The sequence below is a fragment of the Tenrec ecaudatus genome, chromosome 7 (assembly GCF_050624435.1).
Source record: "Tenrec ecaudatus isolate mTenEca1 chromosome 7, mTenEca1.hap1, whole genome shotgun sequence".
Taxonomy (NCBI): Eukaryota; Metazoa; Chordata; class Mammalia; order Afrosoricida; family Tenrecidae; genus Tenrec; species Tenrec ecaudatus.
In genome coordinates this window covers 17,931,001-17,946,589 of record NC_134536.1, presented here as the reverse complement: position 1 = coordinate 17,946,589, position 15,589 = coordinate 17,931,001, and the positions used below count along the sequence as shown (strand labels likewise).

At 46.3% G+C, this 15,589-nt stretch overlaps 1 protein-coding gene across 1 annotated transcript in view; it reads left to right on the top strand.

The window, feature by feature from the left end:
* Positions 1–1,722: 1,722 nt before the first annotated feature.
* LOC142453155 (UL16-binding protein 1-like) overlaps positions 1,723–15,589 on the top strand; it is a 48,871-nt gene continuing 35,004 nt past the window's right edge. The window contains exons 1-3 of the mRNA XM_075554220.1: positions 1,723–1,807; positions 13,424–13,687; positions 13,953–14,225. Coding sequence (XP_075410335.1) covers positions 1,723–1,807; positions 13,424–13,687; positions 13,953–14,225 — 622 coding nt within the window. The remainder of the gene's footprint in view (positions 1,808–13,423; positions 13,688–13,952; positions 14,226–15,589) is intronic.

The following is a 15,589-nucleotide window of genomic DNA, read 5'->3' as shown; positions in this document are numbered from 1 at the left end:
TGTACCGGGGTAAGGCCATGTGGCTTCTCCTCAGAGATGTCTTGCAGTAAGTGAGCCTTGCAAGCTGAAGCAGGGAACTGGCTAAGGAAGCTGCATGCTGGTCTGAAAATCAGAAAGCAAGAGACCCGAGAACTAGAAAGGCAAGGCTTACCGAGCCATTTATCCCTGCGCCCTTCAATTAACTCCACATGTGTTTATCGGCCAGGTTGGCACAATAAACTTTAACTATCTCAGCTGCCAAAAGAACAACCAGATATGTTTTAGTGGAAACACAGCCAGAATACCCCTTCGAGGCTAGGGTGGTGAGACTTTCTGTGATGTACTTTGGATGTGTTGTCAGGAGAAGTCAGTCCCTGGAGAAAGACATCATGTTTGGTGGTGGAGCAATGGAGAAGAGGAAGGCTCTCGTCGAAATGGATGGACCCAGAGGCTGCGTCAAGTAACAATTGTGAGGATGGTACAGGACCGGGCAGTGTTTCGTCCTGTTGTACATAGGGTCGTTATGAGTCGGAACCAACTTGAAGGCACCTAACAACAACAATAACAAAAAAAACCATTTTTGAAATCTTAGCATTAATATTCTAGATTTTTTATGCTGCTTTTGTATGGCTTCCAATATTTCTTTCTTTCAATTTGTTTGTAATGTGTTCCTGAAATTTTCTAAAGTTCTGTCTAGACTTTCCTTGATGGCACCTAACAATACTAATTTCACTCAGTATGATGTTCTCTAAGTCAATCCATGTCACGAGGTGCTAATGTTGTCGCCGTTTTTTTTAAGCAATGCATAGTATTCCATGATCATGTACCAGAGTTTCTGTATCCATTCTTCTACTGATGGGCATTTAGACTGTTTCCATCTTCTTGCTATTGTGAACAGTGCTGAGAGGAACACGGGTGTGCATATGTCTGTGCTTTGATTCTTACTTCTTTGGAACATGTACCCATTATCAAAGAGAACTTGCAGAGTGGGAAACTGTTTTGAGAAGAACATGTGAAGCAAGGGGTTAATCTCTAGAATCTACAGAAAACTGCCACACCTCAATAAGAAAAAGATGCATCTCAGAAATTTAAAAGTGGGCAAAGGACACAGACAGACAGTTCAGCAATGATGGCATCATCCAAATGGCCAACAAACTTATGAAGACGTGCCCATGGTCACTAGCCATTTGAGAGATACACATCAAGGCAATGGCATTGACAGCCACGTTGAGAGAGAGAGAGAGAGAGAGAGAGAGAGAGAGAGAGAGAGAGAGAGAGAGAGAGAGAGAGAGAACAATAGATTGTGGAAAGACTGTGGAGAGATTGGAATATTCACTGCTCATGAGACTAAATATGTACAGTCATTATGAAAGGTGTTTTGGTGCCACCTCACACAACTGGGAATAGGAATCCCACAAGGGCCAGCACCCTTCTTTTTGTCTGGGTCCTCAGTCTCCCCCCTTTGTTGGGGGAAGTCTTCTTGTTTCCTGCCTGACCACCTTTCTCTGCTTTCCACATTCCCAGGCCACCATTCCACTCCATGACCCCAGCAAGATAACCCACTTGATCTGGTAGATGTCAAATGGTGGATCCAAAAATGATGAACCCTACCTAATTCACAATTTAAAAAAATCATTTAAGAAGAAAAGAAAAATGGAATCAAGTGACACTTTCCTTCTTAGGGGACATTGGAGATTCATTCACCGAAGCAGAGCTGGGATTGCACTCTGCATTGCAGGTCCCATGGCGCTGGCTCCAGGCCCCACGTCCCTTCCTGGCCTCTTGTTCCTGATGCATCTGCACAGCTGGTTCTGGGTGACTCTGGCCGGTGAGTCCCGGGTGGAAGGGGATCCTCTGGCTAGTCCTCCCAGTCCCTTCCGTAGTGTGCCCATGGGGGGTTGCTCCCCTGCTGGGTTTGCAGCAGGGGTGGGAGAAGAGCTGATAAAGCTGCATTGCAAGGCCAGGGGCGTGGCAGTAGGAGGGGAGGGAAAAGCAGGCTCCCTGGGAAGGTTCGGAGATCCTAGGCCCCCACACATGCACTGACCTGGAAGCCGACTCCCCTTCCTTCCTCTCCAGCAGAAGTGGGCAGGAGACCTGTTGAGGAATGTGCCATCAAGCACAGTAAGGGTCCAGTTCTAGCACCCCGTGTCCTTGCTCACAGAACCTCAGTGAAGATCCAAGAAGACGGAGCTAAGGATGTGGGCAGGGGTGGGTGGTGCGAGGACAGTGGCAGGAAGGGGTCCCCCTGTCTGTGGCAGCCCAGCCCTGTGGTGGGTGCTCCTGGTGTGACAGGGACTGGGTGCAGGGTATCTATCTAGTGGGCCCTCTTTTCTCCACCCAACCCTCATCTGAAATTTTCATCTCATGGAAGGAAAAGATCTCCATCAATACAATAAAGAAGCTGGAAAACATTTATTTCCCCACTTACAAAAAACAAAACAAAAACTCCTTACATTGGAGTAGGAGAAAATTTATAGAGCGGTTCACTAGTTTTTTGTTTAAGAGTTCATACAGTTTGTTTCAACTCATTTGCTGCAATGCCCGCAATGTACCATCGCGTCTCTCACCTGGGCCGCCTGCTGCCTCTTCCTATTGCTCCTTCTTTCTTAACCCGTTGAACTTTCTCATTGGGCAAATTCTCCCTTTTCATCTTAAATGGTTGATTATTTTACCACAGGACGGAGTTCAGTTCCAGAGCTCAGCGGTGACTGAGGGTCATAGATTCCAGTTTCTCTTGGACCAGCAAGCCTGGTCTCTTTCGATTCTGAGTTTTATTCCTCTTTTGCTCCCACTCAATCCAGGACTTTTCAGAGCAGATGGAGGGGTAGCCACTTACCATCTAGTTCTGTTCTCAGGGTTGTACAGGTGGATGTTTGCATGGCCCCTTAGTCCATTTGACTAATTGCTTCCATGTTTTTTTGGGTTTTAATCACTCTTCTTTCCTCTGGACAGGAAGAGACCAAAGACTGCACCTTAGGTGAAGGATTGCAAGCTTATTTTCTTGGCATGTATGCAAATCTTGAAAAAAAGAAAGCATTTATTACAGTCTTAAATAGGACAAGGGTACGATAAAGACAAGAGCTTTTTATTCAAATGGGGGAGACCATTGGCACAAGGTCATAGTGGTGCCCAAGGATTTGCTGATACACAGAACTTTAGAAAGGATGAGGGTGGGGCGATGCAAATAAAGGACATGGGAGTCACCCATGAATGGTAGGCGGGAGATCAAAACAGCGGTTACTGGTGCCAGTACCAATGTGGGAATGGCATTGTGATTGGGAAACATACCTTGTAAACAAAATAATTTACAAGATTGATCCTGGGACCTCCTCCCTAAGGCACTTAGGCCATGACTCAAGTCTATGTGCATCCTATCAAGGATACACCCATGCAGACCCTCTAGGAAAACTGCCCATCCTCAGGCTTATCAAGTGAGTAGAGGCAATGCTCTTTCCATTGCAATCTCTCTGAAGAGAAGATTATCCACATCCCTTGTGGATGTTTAGAGGGCATTCAATGGGGGCTTTATTCACTGTGGGGACTCAGCAGATGGATTTTGGGTTATCACTGTCATCCATAGCCTTCCGCAAACAGGGTGCTGAGCAGTAGTACATACTTCTGTAAGCAGTAGTACATACTTCTTCACTGGTCCTAGATTTTATCATCTACAATCTTTGTATCACACAGGCTGGTGTGCTTCTTCTGTGTGGACTTACTTGACTCCTTACTTAGATGGCTGCTTGTATTAAGACAAATTTTAAGACCCCAGATGTAATTCTTTCTGATAGCTGGGCATCATTTGTTTTTTTCGGTTCACTTTGCTATAGCACCCTTATCTTTAGTGACCTTCATGAGGCTAAGTATGCAGCAGGGTCACATCATAAGAACGCATTGTTCTTTGATTAGGGCTTACAATTAAGTCTGATCTTAAAACATATTCATGTATGTAAGGTTTAGATACATGCCTTTTCCACGTTAGTGGCAGTGTTATTAGCTTTAAGGGCCTTTAGTAATTCTAATAAGAGTGTCATTAATCTAACCAATGACAGAGAATTTAAAATATTATTGCGATAAGGAGAATATTCATAAAGAGGGAAACTTTCTAGACGAAAATACAAGGAATGTTTACTTAAACATATTAAAAAATTAAGTGACTGAATTCTGTTTAAGAAATCAAGGAGGGTTAGACACAGGGCACAAATTTTAATAACACTCACGCACTATGGCAGAACTAAGCCTGTAAGACTAAGACATGCCACAAAAAAAAGAAAATATGAAATGGCAAATATATAGTGGTCTCAATTTGTCTATTATTGGGCAGCCTCAAAATGAGGACATTTAAGTCAAACTACAGTGATTCCCAAATCTTCAGCTTTGGGCAAAAGTCACCTCCTCCTTCTCGCATTAGGGTATCTCTGCTTGAAGTCCTAAAGAGGATATGAGTTCCTTTAATTCACAACAGGTGCGGTTAAGGTAAAGACCAGTTCCCTCAGTGGGTTTTCTGAATCGGATCCTCCTGAAGTGGCTTATGGAGAATGCCGAACACCTTGAGAAGACAGACTCTAAACTCCAGGTGGTGTATAGTTATGAGGCCCAGTCATCAAGGGCTGAAAAGAACCTGGGTCACATGTATGATTAGCAATGTAATACACGGTGGGTTCTCCCCTTGGGGGGTCCATACAAACAATGCCAAGCATCTTCCCTAAGGACAAGCTGCTCCCTGACCCCCCTGGCCCCCACTCACCCAACAACCGAAGTGAAATGATCTTCACTGAGACAGACCCATTCCCCCTTCTCTTTGATCATGAATCTCCAACAAAATGCACCGACCACCTATGTAGGCGTGTGCACTAAATTACGGTTGCTATAGACATTGCCATGTGTCGTGGACTATTTGCTCCTCTCCACTTTCCTCCTCAATGAGAAACCATCCCAGCTGAGGTGACGCCTCCCCTGGAGAACTGGTTCTGATGATGTACAAATAAGGGACTGATAAGTGGGCTCCAAATGCTAGACTGGCATGTCACCCCTCTGCCTGGATTGTCAGGTTATTTGACTGCATGACCTCAGAGTCATTGCCTGGATTGTCTTGGTGTTTTTCCTTACAGCAGTGGCACATACAATATTTGCCTTTTTATGATCGACTAGCTTCACTCAGTATAATGCTTTCCAGGTTGGATCATGTTGTGAAGTACCTAGGTTTCATCATCATGTTTAGTGAGGAATACCATAGTCCATTGTATGGATATCGCAACGTTTTTTATTCACTCTTCTGCTGATGGGCTTTGGGGCTTTTTTTAAACTTCTCACTACCGTGAACAGTGCTGCAATGAACATGGGAGTATGTTCATCTGTCGGCATTATGTCTCTTACTTCTTTAGGCATATACTTAGCAGAAGTGTCACTCGATCATACAGGATTCCCATTCCCAGTTGTTTTAGGTAGAGCCACATTGCTTTCTAGAAAGCTTGCACATGTTTACAGGTCCACCACCAAGAGTCCACAAGAGAGCTCTATCTCTCTACACTCTCTCCAGGGTGTGTTGTTTTCTTTTTTAAATTGGGCTGTGATTGTTGGTGTAAGGTGGTATCTCATTGTTGTTTTGATTTCTATCTCCCGGAAAGCTAGTGATCATGAGCACTTTTGCATGTGTTTGTTAGCCATTTGAATGTCTTTTTGGGCGAACTGTTTGTTCATGTGATTTGCCCATTTTACAATTGGGCCGTTTTTTTTTTCTTGTTGATGTATTGCAGTGTCCTGTAGATTTTAGAGATTGGTCCCTTGACCCTTGTGCCATTGTTAAAGACTCTTTCTCAGTCTTTTGATTGGCTTCCTCTTTACTCTTTTTGATGAAGTCTCTTAATATGCGCAGGGGGTCTTATTTTCAGTAGATCTCAATCATCTATTTCATCCCCTCTTGTGTGTGCTTCCTTCATTATAAGTGGCAGTGTTGTACACGAGCCGACAAGAACAACTGAGACGTGAGATTGGAAGAATTAAAAGCGTTCATTAACAAAAGAAGAAGAACCTGCGCAGGGACCAGCAGCCTGAAAGGAAAAGAGAGCTTGGCTGGCCGGTCCCTTCTGCTTACAGACCTAGGCTTTTATATGGTTTCATCAAACAGTTGAGCTGTGCAGCTGAGCAAGCAAGCTGGTATAGAAGCAGACTTGGCGATTGCACAATTTCCTGGTACAGCATAGTCTTTTGCTGGTTCTAAGAACAAGAGGCTATTTTCTTTTTTGAGAATGCTATAAGGCCTGTGGTTTCACTTTAGGATTGGTACAGAATGATTGCTTAATATAAAATGGCTTTACTTAGGCTCACTATTACATTTCCCCCTGTTTTTGTAAAAGCAAGAGTAGCAGGCCAGATAGGCTGGATACTAAGGTGGTGAGCCAGGGTGACCAGTTGAACATTTGTTGAAACCATCCTTCTTGACCTTTTCTACTTTCTTCCCGTTCATTAAGTCTTTTTCTGACTAGGGTTAGACTATCTTTAATTATTCCTGAATGATTGGCATAAAAGCAACAAGTTTTTCTTAGGGCCATACTTTACTTTTCAGTAAAGTTTTGGGTTACAATGTTTTACCTTACAAGTACTAGGTGTCCCCCCCCCTCCAAATGGAGAATATGCATTTTTATGGGTTGGCTTCCAGCACCCTGCTAGTTTAGGTGGTGATTGACAACTTTTTTGCTGTCAGCAGGACAAGCGTATATATTTGTTGCTTGAAACTTCCCCCCCACCGAATTGTCCAAACAGGGGATTGGCTTGTGGGGGTTGCCTTGACCTTAGTGCCAGACATCAAGATTAGTCCAATTAAGACAGCTTGTGCAGCTTGATTTTTAGTGGGTCGTCTGATTTCTGCACAATCCATTTCTTGGGCCGGTGTTCTTCCAAGGCCTCTTTATTTGGTTGCAGTGGATCCATGGCAGCTTCCCAGCAACCTTGACTGCCGTAGGGGTGAGGAGAATTACCTGGTAAGGTCCAGTCCACCTTGGCTGCAAGGCAGGCGCCTTGTGTCATTTGACCCAGACCCAATTGCCTGCAGTTATGTTACAGAGAGGTCCAGGCATTCCAGCCAGGGCTGGCCTATTGGCCAGATTGGGTCCAGCTCCTCCTGGAAGGTTGTTGGTGTTGTGGATTTCTTGGACTGCCTGTAAAAAGTTTAGCGTTAGTAAGACAGGTTAACTGGTTTATACCTATGGTTGGTAAGAGAGAAGGTGGCCGGCCATATAGAATTTCAAATGGTGTTAGGTTTTTGAATTTAGTTAAAACTTCTTTTGGGGGTCTATTTATTCTTTCTACCTGCCCTGAGCTTTGAGGCTGGTAGGCACAGTGAAGATTTTAATTAATGCATAACACTTTGCTGATAGTTTTAGAAATTTTAGTTACAAAGGCCGGGCCGTTATCAGAGCTAATTTGTAAGGGAATGCAAACCTGGGGAGGATCTCAGTTAAAAGCAGCTTGCATATCATGGTGGCCGTCTCTGCCTTGGTTGGGAATGCTTCTGTCCATCCTGAAAAGGTGTCAACAAAGACTAACAGACATTAATAGCCATACAGTCCTGGTTTTACCTCAGTGTAATCCACTTCCCAGTATTGGCCCGGGGAGTGACCTCACTCTCGATGCTGAGGTGGTCGGTGAACCTGGTGGGGGCATTTACTTGGGCAACAGCTGCTTGAGTCCACTTTTGGAGGTTTGGAATTTTGTACCTTGTAGACAGATATTGGTACAGCTTGGTGCGGGAGATAGACCAGCTATCCCGCACCAAGATGCATCTGAAATGAGGCGAGCAAATGAAAGGAAAAGAAAGACATATACAAAGTATGGGATTGGGGGACAACAGTCGGATGGACCGAAGTACCCAGTAGAGTCAAAGCTTGGTTTTGATACTCCTCTTACAAAGTAAATATTAAAGCACTAATTGAAAAAACATTCTGCTATGTAAACATTACTTAACTAGGAACATTGTCTAAACATGCAGGGTTCCAGAGAATCTTAAAGAGGTCATAAATAACTGATTTATCTTACAATGCTTTTAGCTGCAAGATAAAGAGAGGCACAGGAGACTAATTAGTCACCCACCAATAAACACTTTGACCAGCTGACCACCTCCTACAGCTTGGTTTTCCCCAAATGAGTGGTTTTATGAAGATGGTCCACTAATTTTTTTTCCCAACTGCTTCTGGAACTGTCTGCGGTGGTCGGGTAGGATTAGCCATCCGTCTGAGTCTTTGACACATGCCAGCTGGGCTGCCTTTTCCGCCAGCCATTGGGCTAACTCAAGTTCAGATTCAGACTAGACAGGGCGATCAGGCAATTTAAGTTGGAATAGAGTAGGCGGCTGCTTATCTTTGACTAGGGTCACTGTCATCCCCAGGTTTTCAGCACCACGGCTGCTTTCTTGTAGGATTAGCCATCCGTCTGGGTCTTTGACGCATGCCAGCTGGGCTGCCTTTTCCGCCAGCCATTGGGCTAACTCAAGTTCAGATTCAGACTAGACAGGGCGAACAGGCAATTTAAATTGGAATAGAGTAGGCGGCTGCTTATCTTTGATTAGGGCAGCTGTCACTCCCAGGTTTTGAGCACCCACGCTGCTTCCTTGGCCGCGTAGTCAGCCAGGTTGTTTTCTTTAATTGCTTTTGAGTTTTCTTGGGTTTCCATGCAGTTATGGATGACTCCTTGGCCAGCTTGTCGGGCCGCAGGGTTGCAGGGTTGCGAGTGGCTGTTTTGGAAAACTGGACACTGGGTGGGTTTAGCAACAGTACCTGGTATTGGAGCACACAGGCATTTGTTATCCAGCGGTCAGGTGAGTTTCTTAGCAGGCATTGCACCGAGTGTCCTCCGTGATGGTATTGTCCTGGCCCAGCGTGAGCTTTGACGCTTCCTTTACCAACACTGCAGCAGCTGCTATGGCCCGCATGCATCCTGGCCAACCGGTGGCTACTGGGTCCAGCTTTTTAATAGGTAGGCCACGGGTCTTCTCCAGGGTCCCAGGTAATGCATACAGACCCCCTTGGTGGCCCCCTTATCTTCTGCTACAAGCAGTTTAAATGGTTTTTGTAGATCCAGAAGAGCTAAGGCTGGGGCTGACAGAAGGACCCTTAAAAAAAATTTTTTTTTTAAGGCAGCCTCTTGCTCAGGAGTTTTCAGGACTTCCTGCCCCTCTCCTTTATTGCTTTCATACAGTAGCTTGGCAATTTCTACAAAACCAGTACCCACCACGCCTAGGAATTCATATACCTTGTGCTTTGTCTCTGGAAAAGGTGTCTGCAAGACCTTACAGATCCTGCTGGTAGATAGCTTTCTTTGCCCACCTGGAGCTGGTAACCCACATATGTGGCTGCTGTGACACAGAGTTGGGCTTCTTTCTTTCTTTTTTTAAAAAAAACCCATCTTATTAGGGGCTCATACAACTTTCATTATAATCCATACATAAATCAGTTGTGTAAAGCACATCTGTACAGTCTTTGCCCTCATCATTTTCAAAGCATTTGCTCTCCACTTAAGCCCTTTGCATCAGGCCCTCTTATTCCCCCCTTCCCTTTCCACTCTCCCCTCCCTCATGAGCCCTTGATAATTTATAAATTATTATTTTTTCATATCTTGCTCTATCCGACGTCTCCCTTCACCCCCTTCTCTGTTGTCCATCCCTCAGGGAGGAGGCCACATGTAGATCCTTATAATCAGTTCCCTCTTTCCAACCCACTTTCCCTCTACCCTCCTAGTATCGCCCCTCACACCCCTGGTCCTGAAGGGATCATCTGCCCTGGATTCCCTGTGTTTCCAGTTCCTATCTGCACCAGTGTACATCCTCTGCTCTATCCAGACTTGCAAGGTAGAATTCGGATCATGATAGTTGTGCGGGGGAGAGGGGGGGGAGGGGAGGAAGCATTTAGGAACTGGAGGAAAGCTGTATTCTTCATCGGTGCTACCTTGCATCCTGACTGACTCCTCTCCTCCCCGGGCCTTTTTCTTTCTTTCACCAGGGCTTTTGGTCTTTTTCTTCCTGCAGGGCAGTCACCATGATTTTTGCCATCTGCCTTGTGGAGGTTACAGGTAGATCCTCCCTGTTATTGTAAACTTTCTGGGCTATTTTCTTTAACTCACTAAGATTTTTACCTTCAACCCCCTCAAGCTTTTTGCAGATATTTGGGGCTGATTGTGCTACAAGCGCAATATTTATGGCCTGCCGATTTTCAGGGGCCTCAGGGTCGATTGGGGTGTACAGCCTGTAAGCGTCCATTAGGAGTTCAAGGAAAGTGGCTGGTGTCTCACCCGTAGCTCTCTGCACTGTCTCGCTTACCTTAGACAGATTAGTGGGCTTCCTAGCAGCCCCCCGAGGCCCTGCAACGGATATTGGCAGTGCCTGGTCAGGGCTTCCCTGCCCTGTGAATCACTGGGGTCCCAATGCAGCAGGCTGAGGTGGAAACAAGGCTTCTCACAGATGGGGGCCAGTTATTGGCTGGCTGTCAGCCCCAAGCAGGACCCTATGGGCTTCCTGCTGGGCTCTTTCCCGCTCCGCTGCAGTGAATAAGACCTGTAAGAGTTACTGACAAACATCCCAGGTAGGTTGATGGGTGTGGAAGACAGTTTCCAGTAAACAGATTAAACCCTGGGGCTTATCGGAAAAAAGATGGTTTTGTTGCTTTCAATTGTAAAGATCACTAGTAGAGAAAGGAACATAAACCATAAAGGGGATTGCCTGACCTTCTCCTGGGGTGGAACAGTTTATCTTAATGGGAAAATGCCAACTGGAGCCTCGCCCGGCTTATTTTGCTCACTCTTGGTGTTTACATTTATTGTTCCCCGCCCCGGGTATGGGGAGGGCTGAAAGGCGCAGACATTACAGGAGAGGGTGCCAGACCCATCCTGGCCGTTGTGTACGGAGGGGCCAGGGGTCCAGCTGCCTCAAGGGGGGCTTGCGGCAGCGGCTGACTTTCAAGTTCTTCTTCAGCACTCTGGAGGACTGGATAAAGTTTCTGAGGCTTCCTGTTTTTAGCTTGGGTTTCCTTCTCCATTGCCACCAGGGCCTGCTTAGGGGGAAGAAACTTTCGAATATATGGAGGAGGGTTAGAGGTTATATCAATCCACACATCAATGTACGGGATTTGGTCAGGGTGACCTGGTTTTCCATAGACAAATCTTCGAACTTGATATAGGAGGGACAGGGAAAAGGTGCCCTCTGCAGGCCAGTCGGGTACTCCCGCAAATCAATCCATCTCACAAAAGGACCTGCGGCAGAATTCCTTAGTTTTGAACCCATAATTTGACATAGACCTTTTAGAAAAATCAGAAAAATTATTCAAGAGGCACTGGAGCGGAGTTGACTGCTGCTGTCTCATGATCTTTACTCCTGCCACTGGAAATGAAATAATTACAGATAACGAGCAGGAGCAAGAGCAAGCCACACAGGGACGAAAACACCGATAAACAAGGAACAATAATCTTAGCCTTACAAGACAAGTAACAAAATAATACCAGCAGGGCATTAACTTACAGGAACAGGAGAACTCAGGGACGTCTCCCTGGTCCTCTGGGAGTGTCCGAATGTTGCATCCAATCGAACCTACTCTCCCAATTCAGGATGTGCACACCAATTTCTATAGCGCTCAGGACCGGGGCCAGCAACTGGGGCGGAGGAATGTCTCTCCGAGGCCTTTCCCTAGTTGCGGCACTGGCTCAGGGGACCACCTGTTCCTGGGGTCTCGCTTGTCCCGCTGATGCACAACCTGGTCACCAAGGATCTTGGTGGAACCTCCAAAATGTTGTACATGAGCCGGACAAGAACAACTGAGATGTGAGATTGGAAAAATTAAAAGAGTTTATTAACAAAAGAAGAAGAACTGCTCAGGGACCAGCAGCCTGAAAGGAAGAGAGAGCTTGGCTGGCCGGTCCCTTCTGCTTACAGACCTAGGCTTTTATATGGTTTCATCAAACAGCTGAGCTGTGCAGCTGAGCAAGCAAGCTGGTACAGAAGCAGACTTTGCGGTTAAGCAGCGCAGCTGAGCTAGCTGGTACAGAAACAGATTTTGCGATTGCACAATTTCCTGGTACAGGATAGTCTTTTGCTGGTTCTAAGAACAAGAGGCTATTTTTATTTTTTTTTGAGAATGCTGTAAGGCCTGTGGTTTCACTTTAGGATTGGTACAGAATGATTGCTTAATATAAAACGGCTTTACTTAGGCTCACTATTACAGCAGTATGTGTATGCCCAGCAGCAGGGCCCTTCCGTCTCATCCCTATTTTCCTCATTGATAATCTTTATGGCTCTGGGATTTACATTTAGGTCTTTGATCCAACTCGAGTTCTATTTTGAATGGAAAAAGTTAAAGATGATGTGTTAGGCCAGGTCGACAAATCCAGTGACACTCATATATGTGTAAGAAAGAGTTTTATATCGAGAAGTAATTGAATATCAAGAAAACATCCCAACTCAAGCCTGTAAGCCCGATACTAGTCTATGAGACCCTCTTTAGACTCATGCAGCCACATGCAATGGTGCAGAATGCCGAAGATCACAGGCCGGTGGGTGCAACGTCATGTGGACCAAATGGAGGTGGCTCTGGCAGCAGTCAGAGTCAGAGTCAGCCAGCAGGAAGGTGAAGGTAGAGAGAGAAAGATGTCAGGTCTCTCATGAGAAAGTCATACCCACAAGAAGGCACCATTTGCCTGTGACCTGACCAACAGATTAAAAACAACCCTTCCAAATATCTTCAGGTTAACTACCATCACGTAAAATCTTCAGGTTAACTACCATCATGTTTAAATGCTTGCACAGTCTGTGGTTACTGGCTTGGGTCCCCTCCCTGATGCCTTCCAAAAGCAGCTGCTCGGTTTCTGGCTTAGAAGCAGGGACTGGGAAAGAGATGCCAAAGTGGAAAATCATTGTGTCGGTAGTTGTGCAATTAAAAACAATCTCACTGCTATGAGTTGACATTGCCATAGCAACCCTTAAGACAGGATGGAACTGCGCACGTGGGTTTCTGAGACGATAGCACTTAAGGATGTGGAAAGTCTCATCTTTTCCAGAGGAACGGCTGCTGTGGTTTTAAACCATTGATCTTGCAGATCAAAGCCCTCTACCCCCAGAGCTAGAAACAGGACTCCTCCAAAAGGTGGTGGAACATTTCCAGTCCTATCCCGACCCCAACACCCTCCCCAGAAGAGGAAAAGGGCCAGGAGACTTGGACGGGAATGTCCATCACAGCACAGTGGGGCCCCAGGTTGTATCAGCCAGAGCCATTTCTCACAGAACCTCAGGGAAGACATTGCTAAGGCAGAAGCAGGGGTGGGTGGTCCAGATGCCGGGGTAAGAAGGGGCCTCCCTTTCTCTTCCAGGCCAGCCCTGGGGAAGGTCTCTTGGTGTTCCCAGGACTGGGTAGAGGGTGTCTAATGGGTCCTTTTCTTCCACCCCAATGCTAACCTGAGATTTCTCTCACAGCCCCTCACTCTTTGTGCTACAACTTCACTGTCGTATTTAAGCCACCACCTGGACTCCGATGTTGTGAGGTTCAAGGCCAGGTGGATGGGAAGACTTTCCTTCATTATGACTGTGGAAGTAATGAAGTCACAGCCTTGGGTCCCCTGGGGACGAAGGTAAATGTCACAAAGACGTGGGAGGAGCAGCTGCAAACCCTGGGAGACATCGGGGATCAGCTCAAACAACCACCACCTGGCCCTAAAGTGGAGAATCGCACAGTCAAGGGTAAGCGTGAGGGGACTCTGAGCTTGGAGAGGATCCACTGGGGGAGGGCTGGAGAAGAGCAGCGGTGGGAGAACTGGGTGCTGTTTTGCATTTAGTTTTGAAACATTATAATTTGATACCCTGTCATCTCCCACCCCTAAAGAAGTCCTTGCGCAAGGGCCTCTTGGAGGACAGGCCAAGGCAGGAGGTGAGAGGGGACCAGAGGAGGTGGCTGCTGAGTAGGAATTGCTCAGGACTAGAGGGTGATCTCTGTCTATGGGGGCAGTTCCTCTCACCCTGCAGGCCAAGATGTGTTGTCAGCATGAAGCAGGCAGGTACATCAGAGCATTCTGGCAGATCAGCTCTGGCAGACAGACGTCCCTCCTCTTTGACTCAGAATCCGTGAAGTGGGCAGAGGTTCTCCCTGGAGCCAAAGTGATGAAAGGAGAGAGGGAGGACAAGAATGTGACCGAATTCTTACAGAGGGTCTCAGAAGAAGACTGCAATCTATGGCTGATGGAGTTTTGGAAACACTGGGAGAAAATGCTGGAGAAAACGGGTAACTGAAGGGGAGAGGAAGCGGTATTTGTCCTTATGTATTTGTGAGTGTGGGAGGGGGGGACAGGGAGAGAGTTGGAGAAAGATATCCACTCTACAGTAAGTTCTAGGGAGAATAAGGGATATTAGTATTTCTACCACATCCCTTTTTCCATCTTCTTTGCTGACATCTCCTCCGTATTGCACTGACTTGTGGTACATTCAACTTGGTTACTTGTGTGCTAAATAATTGGGTATGCTGATGTTTCCACAACGTTCCTTCTTGTTCCCTCTTCCAGGATCCATTTTCTTTTCTCTCTCCCTGGATCACTTTCCTGTAGAGCCTTCCCTACCTTCCTCCTCAGTCACAGCAAGACTGACCTGTTGACTTGTAAGCTTTTGTTTCCCACACGGGGTAGCTGAGCTCCTTGGACACAGGGCCATCTCATATCCAACCAAGACCCCTCCTAGCGGCTGCCACACCGTGGAGGGTTAGCGGAATGTGTGCCTTGCGGCATGGTCTGTGTCAGCAGGAGTTGAAGACCGGGCCTCCTCAGGTTCGGAGTCTGGATAATGGCGTTCACCCTTCTGGTTCCTTTGCAGCCCCACCACCCAAGGCTACAGCTCAACCCAAGGCTACACCAAGTCCCTGGATCATCTTTGTGACCCTCACATGCTCACCTCTGCTTATCCTGCAAGGCCACAGTCTTTAGAACGACAGGTACTAAATGACAGGTGGGCAGAATTGAGGGGGACGCATGGGGTGAGTCACCCGGTGTGAAGACTGTGGAGGTGGGGATCCAGAATCTTACCTCTGCCCCAGTCACAGAATCTTCTCCCAGTGTCTGTGAGACATGATGCTTGAGATCTACCATTTCATAGGATAACTAGGTGCATCAATGCTTCTCCCACTTCCACCTCCATATAAATACCATCACTTGGTCAGATTCACCTCCGTCCTCAACGTGAACTCTCTGCTTATAGCATACTCAAGTGGTCTTGTGCAGGAGATTGGTCCAGTGCAATGGGTCTTTTAATCTCTTGGCTGCGGTTTCCATGAGCATTGATTGTGGATCTAAGCAAGATGAAATCCTTGACAACTTCAATCTTTTCTCCATTTATCATGATGTGACCTATTGGTTTAGTTTTCTTTACATTGAGTTGTAATCCACACTGAAGGCTGCAATCTTTGATCAGCAAGTGCTTCAAGTCCTCCTCACTTTCAGCAAGCAAGGCTGTGTCATCTGCATTTCATAGATTGTTAATCAGCCGTCCTTCAGTCATGATGCTGCATTCTTCTTCATGTGATTCTGTTTCTCTGATCATTTGCTCACTGTATCTTTCTTAAGCATATCTTAAATGGGCTGTCAGTCTTGGAAAATTCTA